The sequence below is a fragment of the Perissodus microlepis genome, chromosome 20 (genome assembly GCF_051167445.1).
Source record: "Perissodus microlepis isolate ML-2025 ecotype Zambia chromosome 20, ASM5116744v1, whole genome shotgun sequence".
Taxonomy (NCBI): Eukaryota; Metazoa; Chordata; class Actinopteri; order Cichliformes; family Cichlidae; genus Perissodus; species Perissodus microlepis.
The window spans coordinates 19146527-19160758 of NC_140480.1; the positions used below are offsets into that span (position 1 = coordinate 19146527).

At 40.0% G+C, this 14232-nt stretch overlaps 1 protein-coding gene across 2 annotated transcripts; it reads left to right on the forward strand.

Moving 5' to 3' along the window:
* The first annotated feature begins 1395 nt into the window (after nt 1-1395).
* On the forward strand, nt 1396-13380 carry LOC146364405 (rho-related GTP-binding protein RhoA-C). Of its 2 annotated transcripts, none has more exons than XM_084917667.1 (5): nt 1396-1499; nt 5431-5586; nt 7688-7808; nt 7902-8032; nt 10357-13380. In XM_084917667.1, the coding sequence occupies exons 1-5, from the start codon at nt 1401-1403 to the stop codon at nt 10528-10530; spliced, it is 681 nt and encodes a 226-aa protein (XP_084773793.1). In that variant the 5' UTR covers nt 1396-1400; the 3' UTR covers nt 10531-13380. The 2 variants fall into 2 exon arrangements, with proteins under 2 accessions (XP_084773793.1, XP_084773794.1); XM_084917668.1 differs by having other exon boundaries at nt 1413-1477.
* The last annotated feature ends 852 nt before the right edge of the window (nt 13381-14232 follow it).

Below are 14232 nucleotides of genomic sequence, written 5' to 3' on the forward strand. Positions count from 1 at the left end.
TGAATTGTATGTGGTCAAAACTGCTTGGTCCCATTAAAACCTTTGCTGAGTCAAATTGTGTTTGTTTTTGCTTTAAATCTAAACTCTGCCCGCCAAGATATTTGATGGAGTGCTGAGCAACTTTGGGTTTGCCTTCTTTATTTAACACTCAGCTTGGCCAGTACAACCTAACAGAATGATCTAAAGTAAGCTGCTAGTAACAAGTGGTCAGTGCAGACTAAGTGATATTGTCACCCCCAAAAGTGTGTGACTTCATGATCCAAAGGGCAAGCAGCTGTACACTGACTGCACTGGTGCAGTTATCAAGAAGAGGGGACTGTTTTTATCTGACAGTGGATTGCATGGCAGTCCTCCAGATGGGGCAGTCTCTGATAACTGCATCATTGAGAAACTGATTCAAATCAGTTCATTCAAAAGTTATTACTTCCAGCTTTTTAAGAAGTGCAGATTTTTAAAATTACTAATATTGTGTAGTCTTTTAACACAAAAAGCACGAAAAATTATGCCTATTCATGAAAAGTTTAGAATACATCCTCCCCTCAAAGTTTTGTGTATTTTCCACAAATTGACCACTGGAAAATGGACAGATTGTCAGGTTAAATGTGTGATATTGACAAAATTCCACGGTTCCCTCTAATGTGATATCAACCAGCAATGTGACAACCAATCTCTATGTTAATAATTCCTGAATATTGTATGTGTATGTTGTTGTTTTAAAGTGGGAAATATTATTTTCCAAACAGGATTTGGGATAAATAAACCATTTCTCATCATCATCAGAACAACAGACTGACAGAGCAACCAGCGTTGCTCCTATGCTGCTACAGACACGACAGTGACTGAGGTGCAAACCTCCTTAATCTCAAAACTGATGTTTCATCATTTAGGCACTGGCCTGGCCTTGTTTCTTTGATTCTTTCGTGTTGTTTGCCATTTCCAGTATGATTATTCAGCATGTCTGGCTGTTTGAGAGTAATTATGGAAACAATATGTTCTTCGCATACTTACAGTCACTTCAGTGCCCCGACTCACTTGAAAAAATTCATATGTGCTCTCCAGAATTTTAACTTGTGTGGGTAATATACAGGGTAATACATCTGCAACACGAGCTATCAGCGGTGACCCTTAGTATATTGAATCAATAACATAGAACTTCAGAAACGATGAAGGGGATGCTGTGGGTGTCAGCTAACCTTGTTTCATATAATTTAATAGAGAAATGCTTTATATACCAACTGCGCTCTAAACACGAACATCCCTGGGAGGCTGTACTCAGGGGCACAACCTTTCAGGCTCTCAGTTAGGGCTAAACATTGTATGGAGACTTTTCATAATATATTATTTTGGTTGGCTAAGTTGCCGTTCACTCACGACTTCAACGTATCCTATTGGCTGAAAGTATGTGGTTTGGCCGGGACAATCCTCGTAGCGCTTTCGGGGGCGGGACTGTTAGTTCTGACAGGAAAACTAAAGAAAGGCGAGTATCTCGCAGGAAAAAGGTAAAACTCTGATTGCTCAGAATCTTCCTTTGCTTTTTAAAATTCCTAGTGTTGAAGCTGGTATCAAGTAATATGCTTCCTTCTCTAAAGTGTGTGTGTTTAGGTCGACAAGAGGCCATCTATCATGAAGAAGTAAGAAAAGTTAGCAAGCTAATGATTAGCTTCCGTAGACGAAATGGAAACTGCAGCTAGGTAGAAGTTAGCCGACACTCTGGTGACCTAAAGAGGTCAACGGGCTACTTCAGAACTGAGGAAACATTAGCGTGCCAAGTTTTATGTAACTTCATTTCACCAGCGTTGAGCTCAGTTACAAGTGCTCCTCCATCGGAGGCAAGTATCATTAAGGAAGTGAAGTTCTAAAGCAGCATAATATTACAAAATCCCCAGATAACCGAGGCTTAAACTCTCAGCAGTGTATAACGGTAAACTATCTTGTTGTGAAGTAGTTAATGGTTTGTATAGGTATTTACAGAAAAGATTAGTCGTTTATAGTATAACTGGAAAGTTAGTTAGGAGATCGATGTACTCAAAATATGTCTGCCTTTACTGAACTGCGTTTGAGCGGACGTCTGAACCTTCAGGAAATAGTGATGTCACAGAAATACATCCTGAAATTACTGCTTTGGATAAAGAAGAGTCACAGCGCTTGAATGGGTTTATCGAGACTATTTAAAAGCCAAATTGTGGCATTTGTGAGCCAACGTATTTATATTGGGTGCCATATTTAGCCAAAAGGACAGAAACTTGGTCTTAACTATCATAACTGTACTTTATTGTGTAGTGATGTGTTCAGTGTTATTGCCACACACACACACACACACACACACACACACACACACACACACACACACACCAAAAATACTATAAGAAGTTTAATTTTTGACATGGTTGTCATATATAATAAAAACATGCCCACTGATGCTTTTATCAAAACTCATAATTATTTATGTAAGAGATTAGTTCAATAGATTCATTTTTCTAAAAAGGCAGCTTGGTCCAAAATAACTTGGAAAGTTGAAAAATAAAATTTAGTTTTTAATAATTTCAATTATCAAGGGGAAAAAAACCCCAAACTACTTGGCCCTGTGGGGAAAAAGTTATTGGCCCCCCTTGAGTTGAATTCAGTTTCACTCACCACCGAGGCCTGATTACTGTCAGACCAGTTTAATCAAGAAATTGCTTAAATACAACCTGTGTCACAACGTGAAGTAGGCTAAAAGATCTCAAAAAGTAACAAACCCTGCCAAAGTCTAAAGAAACTCAAAAAGAGTTGAGAAACAAAGTAACTGACATCTGTCTGGAAATGGTTACAAAGCCATTTTTAAGGTTTTTGGACTCCAGGGCACCACAGTGAGAGCCATTATCCACAAATAAAGAACACTTGGAACAGTGGTGAACTTCCCAAAATTGACAATGGGTGATATATTTGCACATGCGCAGACTTTTTGATGGGCAGAGCAATGTAATCATGGACTGATTTGCATGTTTACAATACAGAAGAAGGCCAAACATGGACAAACTAATTTCCCCCCAAAATTAGGGCTGTCAGCCCTAACGCGGTCATCACGATTAACGCGATTAAAATTTTGAATGCGCTCAACCCATCTGGAGCGCAGAATGAACAAACTTTGGACTAACTGCTGAAATGCGTTGACAGAGACATTTCAGGGATTTTAATTCAGTCTGTGCTCCAGATGAGTTAATTGTTCATCGCGTTAGTCGTGATGATTGCACGTTAACACTGACAACACTAAAAAAAATATAAAGTCACCAATTGGTGACGTATAGTGCGAGCAAAGTACTCAAACACGGCTAACTTACATGAGCATGTACGTGTCCACCATCCGGCTGAGAATGCTAGGCTATCACCAGCTTCTGCAGCTCCATCAACAAGCATTTGGGCGCACTCTGAGGAGGGGGCATTTGCTCACAGATGAAAGAGGGTGCTGTTAAAGCAGCGCTATTATTTTTCTTTCTGTTGACTGCTTCTATTAGCTCCATCATTATTAGCAAACTTACTCATAGGCAAATCAATCAATAAGTCAATAAATAAATACTTTTTTTTTCTTTTTTTTTTTTTACGGATCTTGGAGGCTAGCTGACCAAAATGAGTAACATCCAAGCCACACATGCCAACTATTCATCTAATGCCCATCTCCACTAGTAAGGTAGCCGCAGTAGAAGATATGTCACTGATAACAAGAACTCCTCACAGTACTTGCAGGTCTTCACCTGAAGTCGAGCTCTTTGAGCCTCTGCGAGCAATGGAAACAGGCAAGGTGAGGATTAGTAAGTGTCAGAACGGCAATCCTTGATGAAACAACGCATTCGCAAATACATCAGGAAGATGACCTCCTGAGTTTAGCTGCTCCAAGAATGCCTAAGACAGCTGAAGATGGAGAGTGATGAGGAAGAGGAAGTATGGATGACTGAGCCCCTGCGTGTGATGTACCATTGACGGATGAAGGAAGTGGATGACATCAAGAAATCCTACCAGTTCCTAGAAGAGGCCGGCCTACAGGACAGCACAGAGGCTGTGATCATGGCACATGCCTCTATGGATCTAAGCACCAGATCCATAAAGGCGGCTGTCACAGCTGACAGGACCCAAGTTACAGACTGTGCAAAGGGACCCTGGAAACTGTGAAACACATAGTACCAGGATAAAACCTGGTGAGTGTTCTTCCTGGAATCCAGCACATTCTGGGAACAACATCTGAGACCTCTTTCCAGGAGAAGAGCGCAGTCCTAGGAACAGCTAAGATACAGAACGCATAATAGCAGGATGTCAAGTTGGGACTCAATATGCCTCCTGTCTGGAAAAACTAGTCACATGCATTGTTCAGGTGTGAGTTGGGCCCATTCTTCAACACAAACATTCTTCAAATTCTGTGGTGGTCCTTGGCTCTTGGACGACACTTCTGATAAGTCTTTTCCTGCAGGGAACCATCCGATCCACAAAGGATTGGATGGTTCCCAACATCTGGAAAGAATTTCATGTCACTAGCGCCTTTACAAATATATTCCCTTTGAAAACTGGTGACATGTTCAATACTTATTTTACCTGCTGTATTTAAAAACTAGTCCACCTACCTAGATACAGCAAGCTTCTTTATTTATTTATTTTTTAACAAACCTGTGTTGTGCCTAATTTAGGGAAAATATGATTCAGCACCACTTTCTTCCTTGGGACCCTTAAAGGATGTTTTGGAATATAATTCTCAAACTTGGATAAACTTTTCTTCCATGTTTTCATTCATTGTGTGGTTGAACTTCATGCAGCTGTACACTTTTTTTTTTTTTTTTTTTTTGGTGTTACAAACATACATCACAACGTACGGTTTTCAAAGCTCAACTGTTGAGGATTGACCATGACATGTGTGAGTGCTCACACTCTGCAGGAAACCGTTATTTTGCGGCACAAGCAATAGAAAAGAATGTGTTTCAGAGTGTGTGAACGGGCCTATAGGCTTTAAATGTTTTACAAATCCCTGCATTCCATTTTCAGGCAAAGCAGTGGCTCTCTGATACAGTTGTGTCTGGTTTAGTTACAGAGGGACATTAATAATGTCCTCATCAGGCACTCTACCTGCAAAGACAGGAAATAACCACAACTGACAAAAGCTAGAACTGTTTTCCCTAACGTTCAAAATAAGCTGTGATGAAACATTACAGTTGAAGTTATTTTGTGATTGTTGAGAAATGTGCAAACATTTTAGGGACCTTACTTCAGCTCTGTCCAAGCACACATTATTTTCTTCTTAGTTTTACGTAGTATTTTCTCACCTTTTCAGATTTCTTATTTCACTGATTTTGTGTTTTCACAAGAGCTCAAACCACTCACCCTAACAAGTTTGTCTTTGGCAATAAACCTTTGTGTTAATTTAAATCTCTAGCTTGGCTGATGGATTCTGTACTTTGACTTTTTCAGATGGCGGCAATCAGAAAGAAACTGGTGATAGTCGGTGATGGAGCCTGTGGCAAGACTTGCCTCCTCATAGTGTTCAGCAAGGATCAGTTCCCTGAGGTCTATGTGCCTACAGTGTTTGAAAACTACGTGGCAGATATTGAGGTGGATGGTAAACAGGTAAGCTGTTCATTCTAACAATAAATGTCAGATTGTTTTATATTTATTGTAGCACAGTAGCATAGCAGTGTGTGTGCTATGTGTGAGGCTAAGAGTTTTAAGACAGGACATATCTAAAGTACTTTAACACTAGCCAATTTCATAAATAGCACATTATATTGTAACTATCGATTGATGTATGTACGTTAATATTGAAGCTGAAACTAGCTTTAATTATTTTCTCTATCTTGGATAGCTTTATGAGTGTTAATATAGATATAGCTGATAGAGTTGTGATATTCATTACTGCAAAATTTGCTTTTAACTTTTTGGTCAGCCACCTGCACAAAATGCAGCCACACGGATGATTTCTGTGGTTAATAAGTTCAGAGTTGACTTTAAGTACACCTTGAGTAAAGCTTAACAATAAATAATTTTAACATGGCAGTCTACCACTAATAGATAGTATTAGTCACATGCATTGCTCAGGTGTGATTTTGGTCCATTCTTCCACACAAACAGTCTAGTAGTCCTGAACGTTACATAGGCCCCTTCTATGAACTCTGACCTTTAGTTCTTTCCAAAGACTTTCAGTTGGGTTCAGGTCAGGTGACTGGCTGGACCATTTCAACAGCTTTATTTTCTTTCTTTGAAACCAGTTGACAGGTTCGTTGACTGTGTTGTCTTGCTGAAATGTCCACCTTCATCCTGGTAGATGGCAGGAGATTTAATCAAGAACATCTCGCTTCATTTTTCTATTCATCTTTCCTTCAATGACATGAAGCGTGTCAGTGCCATATGCTGAAAAACATCCCCACACCATGATGTTCCAACCTCCAATTTTCAGTGTTGGTATGGTGTTTGTGGGGCGATATGTTGTGACCTCCCAGCATGGTGTGTAGACCAAGTTTGTTATCATCTGACCAGACTAACTTTCCCAGTATTTCACAGGCTTGTTTAAATGTTGTTCAGCAAACTTTCTGTAGCTCCATAAGTGCTCCTTGGCTCTTTGACAACTCTTCTGATAATTCTTTTCACTCTTCTGTCTGAAGTCTTGTGGGGAGCATCCGGTCGTGGCTCGTTGATGGTAAAATGATGTTCTTTTCACCTCCAGATCATGGCCCCAACAGTACTTACTGGATCCTTCAGTAGTTTAGAAATTCTCCTGTAACCCATTCCATCAGTATGGTTGCAAAGGTCTAAGAGAGCTTATTTTACATTATATACATTATTTATGGACATCAGTGGTTTGACTTGTTTGTATGTGTGGATTGGATGGTTACCAACATCTGGTAGGAATTTCTGTCAATAACAACTTTAGAAATATATTTACTTAGAAAATTGGTGACATGTTCAATACTTATTTTACCTGCTGTATGCAAAGTGTTAAGGCCAGTCAAACTTCGATACAAGAGCAATGAATTTAGTTCAGCATAATGAGGCACATCACAAACTAACCACCTCCTATTACCAGTTTTAAATCTCTGTTTATATCTAACTGTACATACTTGTGTACATACCCTTTCAAACTGAATTTCTGTAATACTGCATCTCACCTGCAGTATCTGTGCGGCTCACGCTTTGGATTCACTGATCAAGCAAAACATGATCTGGAGCCGGGTCATAATTTTACAGCTTAGCAAGAAAACAAACAAAAATGAATCCATTTCCCTCCCAGTTGTAAAACTGGAGCGAGGTCTGTCCATCCAAACTATCTATGAATGCAAAATCAAAACAATTATCAATGCGTTACTCGGTATAGAAATTACTTGTAGATCACATTAATCTTGAGAGAATGTCTGCCTCCTCAAACAAGGATCTTGGGGGCAGATGTCACCTAGACGTTGGTGGGTTGTGCTGCTCTTTTCTTCTCTACTGTCGCCCCCTTAAGTTTGTCTGCACCTTCATCAGTCGAGTGCTCATGCCCTCGATTTTAGGACTCTGTGTAAGCTAGAACACTAATCAATGATTTACACCTCATGCACTTACATACATGCCTGAATGGCTTCCATCCACCTGTCTTCATAGCATGCTGTTACATGATAAAAATGGGCCTGTGTTTGATGACCCTAAGCAGAATTGGTGTGTGTAGTAGGAATTAACTATAGTCCCTCCCCTGCAGGTGGAGCTGGCCTTGTGGGACACAGCAGGTCAGGAGGACTATGACCGACTGCGGCCTCTGTCATATCCAGACACAGATGTCATCCTCATGTGCTTTTCCATTGACAGCCCTGACAGTTTAGGTGAGCCTGTTTCTGTTGGTTTCATTAAAAAAAATGAAAAAACTCTTTTATATCTGCTGCATGTTTACCTTGTCCACATTGTACCTGATGCAGAGAATATTCCGGAGAAGTGGACTCCAGAAGTGAAGCACTTCTGTCCCAATGTGCCCATTATTCTTGTGGGAAACAAGAAAGACCTGCGAAATGATGAGCACACACGCCGAGAGTTGGCTAAAATGAAACAGGTCAGCGACGGCATGCACTCATACAGTTTCATATTAATCCCACCACACAAACACTACACTAACATAACTAATGACAAAAATGTCCATAACTTTTGTCTGTCAGCCTTTAGTCTACTACAGTTTCCACTAACATTCATTAGGTTTTTTTATAGGTCTGCAGCCACTGATAATGAAGACAAATATATTTACTAACTTTTGTTTTGATATAAAGTGTGATATAAGTGAAAAGTTTGGACACAGCTTCTCATTCAATGGTTTTTCTTTATTTTCATGACTGTTTACATTGTAGATTCTCACTGAAGGCATCAAAACTATGAATGAACACATAAGTGTGAAATAACTGAAAACATGTTTGATATTTTAGATTCTTCCTAACAGCTGCCCTTTGCTTTGATTCCTGCTTTGCACACTCTTGGCATTCTCTCCATGAGCTTCATGAGGTCGTCACCTGAAATGGTTTCCAACAGTCTTGAAGGAGTTCCCAGAGATGCTGAGCACTTGTTGGTCCTTTTGCCTTCACTCTGCGCTCCATCTCATCCCAAACCATCTCCACTGGGTTTAGGTCAGGTGACTGTGGAGGCCAGGCCTCCATCACTCTCTTGGTCAAACAGCCGTGACACAGCCTGGAGGTGTGTTTGCTGTTGAAAAATCAATGATGGGATGGCATGTTGCTGCAGGATGCTGTGGTAGCCATGCTGGTTCAGTGTGTCGTTAGTTTTGAATAAATCTCCAATAGTGTCACCAGCAAAGCCCCCTGACACAATCACACCTCCTCCTCCATGCTTCACAGTGCATGCATGTAGAGACCATTGTTCACCATTTCTGCGTCACGGGTGGAACCAAACATCTCAAATTCTGACTCATCAGACCAAAGCACAGATGTCCACTGGTCTAATGTCCATTCCTTGTGTTTCTTGGCCCAAACAAATCTCTTCTGCTTGTTGCTTTTCCTTAGTCGTGGTTTCTTAGCAGCTGTTTGACCATAAAGGCCTGATTCACACAGTCTCCTCTGAACATGTAGAGAGATGTCTGCTACTGGAGCTCTGTGTGGCATGTATCTGGGCTCTAATCTGAGCTGCTGTTAACTTGTGATTTCTGAGGCTGGTGACTCGGATGAATGTCCTCATGTGAGACAGTTTCATCATAGCGTTTGGTTCTTGCGACTGCACTCGGGGACACAATCAAAGTTTTCCAGACTGACTGACCTTCAGATCTTGAAGTAATGATGGGCTGTTTCTCTTTACTTAGCTGATTGGTTCTTGCCATAATATGAATTCTAACAGTTGTCAAATAGGGCTGTCAGCTGTGTACCAACCTGACTGCTGCACAACACAACTGATGGTCCCAACCCCATTAAGAAGGCAACAAATGAACCCTGACAGGCACACCTGTGAAGTGAAACCATGTCAGGTGACGACATCATGAAGCTCACTGAGAGAAGGCCGAGGGTTTGCAGCGCTGTCAACAAAGCAAAGGGCGGCTACTTTGAGGAATCTGTGATATAAAACACACACACACACACACACACACACACACACACACACACACACACACACACACATACATATATACATATATATATATGTATATATATATATATATATAATTCCATAAACAATCCCGATCAAAAGCTTAAGACCACTTGAAAAATGGCAAAAAATCATATTTTGCATGGTTGGATCTTAACAAGGTTCCAAGTAGAGCTTCAATATGCAACATGAAGAAATGGGAGTGAGACAAAACAATTATTTTTGAAAACAACATTTAAACTGAAACAGGCTGTTTTACAGCTGATCAAAAGTTTAGGACCACACCTCAAAAAAAACTGTAAACCCCCCAAAACAGAAATCAAAGGTCCAAACATGAACTCGGTCATGAGCAGCTCCACCGTTAGTGTTGATCACATCAGAAATTAGTTCCGGCATGCTTGATGATTTACTGGTAAACTTAAGACAGGCTTGTGCATATACCTTACTGTGGACAGGTGTGCTTTATACATTTACAGTAAAGAGTTCAGATGGGGAGTGTCTGGAATTGATTGATTGTAATCTGTGGGCTAAATGTGCTCACAGCCAATCTGTGGGAGGGATCAAAGACTTATTTCACTCAATGACAAACAAATCAACATTATGTTTTTGTTTCTGGACCTTCGGTTACTCTTACTGCTCTCCATTAAAATTAATCTACCATGAACATTAGAGTGTGTTCATTTCTTCTAAGTGAGCAAACGTATAAATCCCACAGAGGGTCGAATAATGATTTCACTTCTTCTTTTTCATTGGATTGAGCTGGTTTTCCTTCATGGTTTTGTTCTTCTCAAACAGGAACCTGTGAAGTCAGAGGAGGCGAGAGAAATGGCCAACCGGATCAATGCCTTTGGTTACTTGGAGTGCTCAGCCAAGACGAAGGATGGTGTGAGGGAGGTGTTTGAGATGGCCACCAGGGCGGCGCTACAGGCCAAGAAACGAGGCAGAAAGAGTGGCTGCCTTCTGCTATAGAGTGTCAAGTTACACAGGTTAGGGAGGACAGGAGGAAAGGATCCTTGCCAACAAAAACATTCCTCCTGTTTCTACGTTGTCACCATGCTGTGCAGAATTGAATGGGGCCTTTTCAGGAATAAGGGAGAAAAATCAAACTAGGTCAAAAGGGGAGTGTAAGCATTCATGTCCAAGGTTTAATCTGCCTTTTAATCTGTTATCATATCTTTGGATTCATCAAACCTAAAATCAAGAGAACATGGAAAGAAGGAACCATCTCTCTTAAAGAGGTGCGTTGGGATTTCCAGACCTATGAAGTGGTCTCCGTTATTCTAAATTGCAGCCTGATGGTCTGTACACGAGCCCATCTTTTAGAACTGATCCATCCCAGGTGTTCAGTACATTCACAGCTGTGTACCATATGAACAAGTTTCTGGAGGACTTGGCTTGTGGCGTTTCTTTGAGTTAACATCCTATTAGTCTGTACTTTTGTCATTTCCTTTATTTCTCTGCAAAGACCAACCAACTCTATACGGACCTGATTTCCTCCTTTATGATGATGAAGTAACCTGTCGCTGCAGGTTCACATTCAAAATCCACACTACCGCTCAAAAGTACAAATCGCCAAATGTCAAATTAAATAATTCAATAAAAATCACACTTTTATTCTTTATTATTGATATTAAAAAGTTAGAAATAATGATTTTTGCAAAAATAATTGAGTCTTTCCAGCATTCTACTGTCAGTTTGCTGACATTTTAGTTCATTCTTCCAGAAGCTCCCAGTTTAATGTGGGTGAGAGTGGACTGAGACCCAATGACTGTGCTGGGTTCTCAGCTGCTTCTGTATAGTTTAGAGTCATTCTATGGCTCACTGTGCTGTTGCAGTCAGTCAGCATCCACAGGATCCGATGTTGTCCTGAATTTCCCAGAATTTCCCACTTCACCCCAAAGACCTCCAAAACTTTTACAAAGTGCCACTTGACAGGTGGCAGGCACACCTCCACGATCCTTCAGTCTTTGTCTCAGAAATATTCTTTTTGACCCAAATACCTCTGTTAGGTTTATCTGTTCATAAAACTTTCTCCCTGACTTCCTCTGTCCAACATCTGTTCTTTTTCCCCCACATTATTTCTAAAGCACTTTAAAAACAACATAACAGCTGACCAAAGTGCTGTACAGAAAATAAGAGAACAAAAGAATAAATCAGTAAAAGTACATACAAAGGGTAAGAAGATGACAACTCTCACTGGGTTAAAAGCCAGGTGTGTGGGTTAAAAGGTGTGTTTTTAAACGGGTTTTAAAAACAGTGAGGGATGGAGCCTGCCTGACCTCCAGAGGCAGCTCATCCCACATTTTGGGAGCCAAAGCTACAGAAGCTGGGTCTCCTTTGGATTTATAAAAGCACCTGGTTAGCTGATGTAAGAGCATGTGACGGCATGTAAGGGTGAAGCAGCTCAGGGGCAAAACCATTAAGAGAATTAAAAACAAAATAATTTTAAAATTGATTCAAAACCTTTACCCATCTATTCATTTTATAAGGTGGTCTCTTTTTTCCCCACTGTTTTTAAGCAGGCGTTCGTGATCTGCTTCTCAGCTCTTGTTGTTTAGTGTTTAGCAGGTGTTTTTCTCAGACAGCAGACTCATGTATTTGGCCTGCTGCTCAGTTGGGCTGTTCTATAAAGGGAATAATATTGTGTACAATGTTCTGGGCAGTTTCCTGCATGCAATAGCGTTCACTTTCATAGCACATTATGGTTGAACACACAAAGGATGATGTTTCAGTTACTCAGCTAGCTAAAAGTTTAAAAATGTAATGAATTAACCTTCTAACATGATAAACTTGAATTAGTAGCAACATGCCATTGGAACACTGTGTGCTAAGAATCGGCCTTTCTACTCCAATACAGGTATTCCAATAAAATTACAGTAATGCATGATTACATTAGTTGTGTATGATGTAGTCATAGACTGTGGTTCATTTCTGACTTTTTGTTTTTCAAAATAAAAGTCTGCGCTTCTCTTTCAAAACAAGGACTTTCTGTGTGATGCCAAACCTTGTGTGTAAGATTAAATTACCAGTGTTTTGTACAACTTTTCAAAATTTGATTGCTCGATTTTGTTTTTCAAGTCATTAAACTGATGTGGACTGTCTAACACTGTATGTAGTTGGCTATAGAAGCACTAACAAAGGCAAATGATCCTGAACAGAGTTTTTGTTAACTGTCAGATATTAAAGAGGCCTTGGTGTACCTCTGACACAGAGGAGTGGATGTTTATAGAAGAAAGGATTGTGTTCGAGTCGAGCAGTTCCAGTTTTAATGTGACACCTCCATGTTTCTGATCCGGTCTTGTTCACCTGCTGTCTTGAAGAGTTAATATAATGTACAATTTCTACAACACTAATTCCATCAGTGCTACAGTTAGACTGTAACTAGAAGGCTTTTAAGACTGGACACACTTGGTAAAGAACAGTGTTTCTCTTCTAATATCTTTGTGTTGTGCTGATGGAATTAGGGCTCTGGAAATTTACATTATGCTACTTTAAAGCATGTTGTGAGGCTAATATGTAACTCATTATTTAAGTACAAGTTTGAACATTTATAGTGTACCTATATGTTTTGTTTTTCTTTCCTGCTCTGCATTCCATTGTATGCTATTTTAACTATGGGATATTCCATCAGCTTACTTTTGTATTATTTGCACATAGCTTCAAATGTCTGTGTCATATAAAAACACACAATGTCCAAATTCTGAAATGCAAAATGCAAGGATCTTCTATAGGATTGGTTATTTGTAAGCAAAATATTCTTTTATATCCAGTAGTCTTTTGTAAAGTTTTCTAAAGGAAATACATTTGAGAATGACCAAATCTGCTGTGTGTGTCACTTCTCATGTGTTTTGTCCTCTTACCCACTTAAGAGTGTCCAAGTCTTGGCTCAAGATGGTGAGCATGATGATCTGTGTAGATGTCCATGTGTCTGCAAACGTATAACAGGAACATATTCCCCATCGATGCTATAACCTCATCAACAGCCAAGTTTAATCCCAACTCCATACTGCAAACATTCAAGTATTCCAGATAAGCAATGAGTCTAGTTTTTGCCTCACAAAGGAAAAATAACATAAAAACCATAGTGTAATTACTGGCCAACACTTGGCAGACTTATGATGTAAGTGTGTGTGAGCCCCACATTCAAGGGCTTTAGATGCAGAGAGATGCAGAGAGGCTGGAGAAGGTTATGAAAGCCATTCTAAAAACCTGACAGTTTAGCAGTTCAGCAGATAAAATGACTGTTGCTGTTTTTGCAAAAACAATGCACTGCACATCAAACCTCATCCCAACAATGACATATGGTGGAGGAAGCATGTTTTGGGATCAACGCCTGATCTCTTCAGCCTCAAATATATTCCATTGTGGACACAGACAACTGGAGACCCCGAGGAGTCATTACTTTAAAGTCTGACACTAGTGGGCATGCAAGTGGAAGTACATCTGAGGCTTTACAGTCATTAAAGGAACAATAAATTGAATCAATGAGTCTGATTATTTGTACTGGATCTAGCGAGCGATTCACAAGTTGAATCTTAGGACAGTTTGATGAAATAAGATAAATTACCCAAAGCATGGATGTAAATTAATATCAGAATTGTTCAAAAAAAAATCAGGGAGGCCTGTGCTTAACCCACATGAGGTGGTGTAGCATGATGCGATGATATTTTA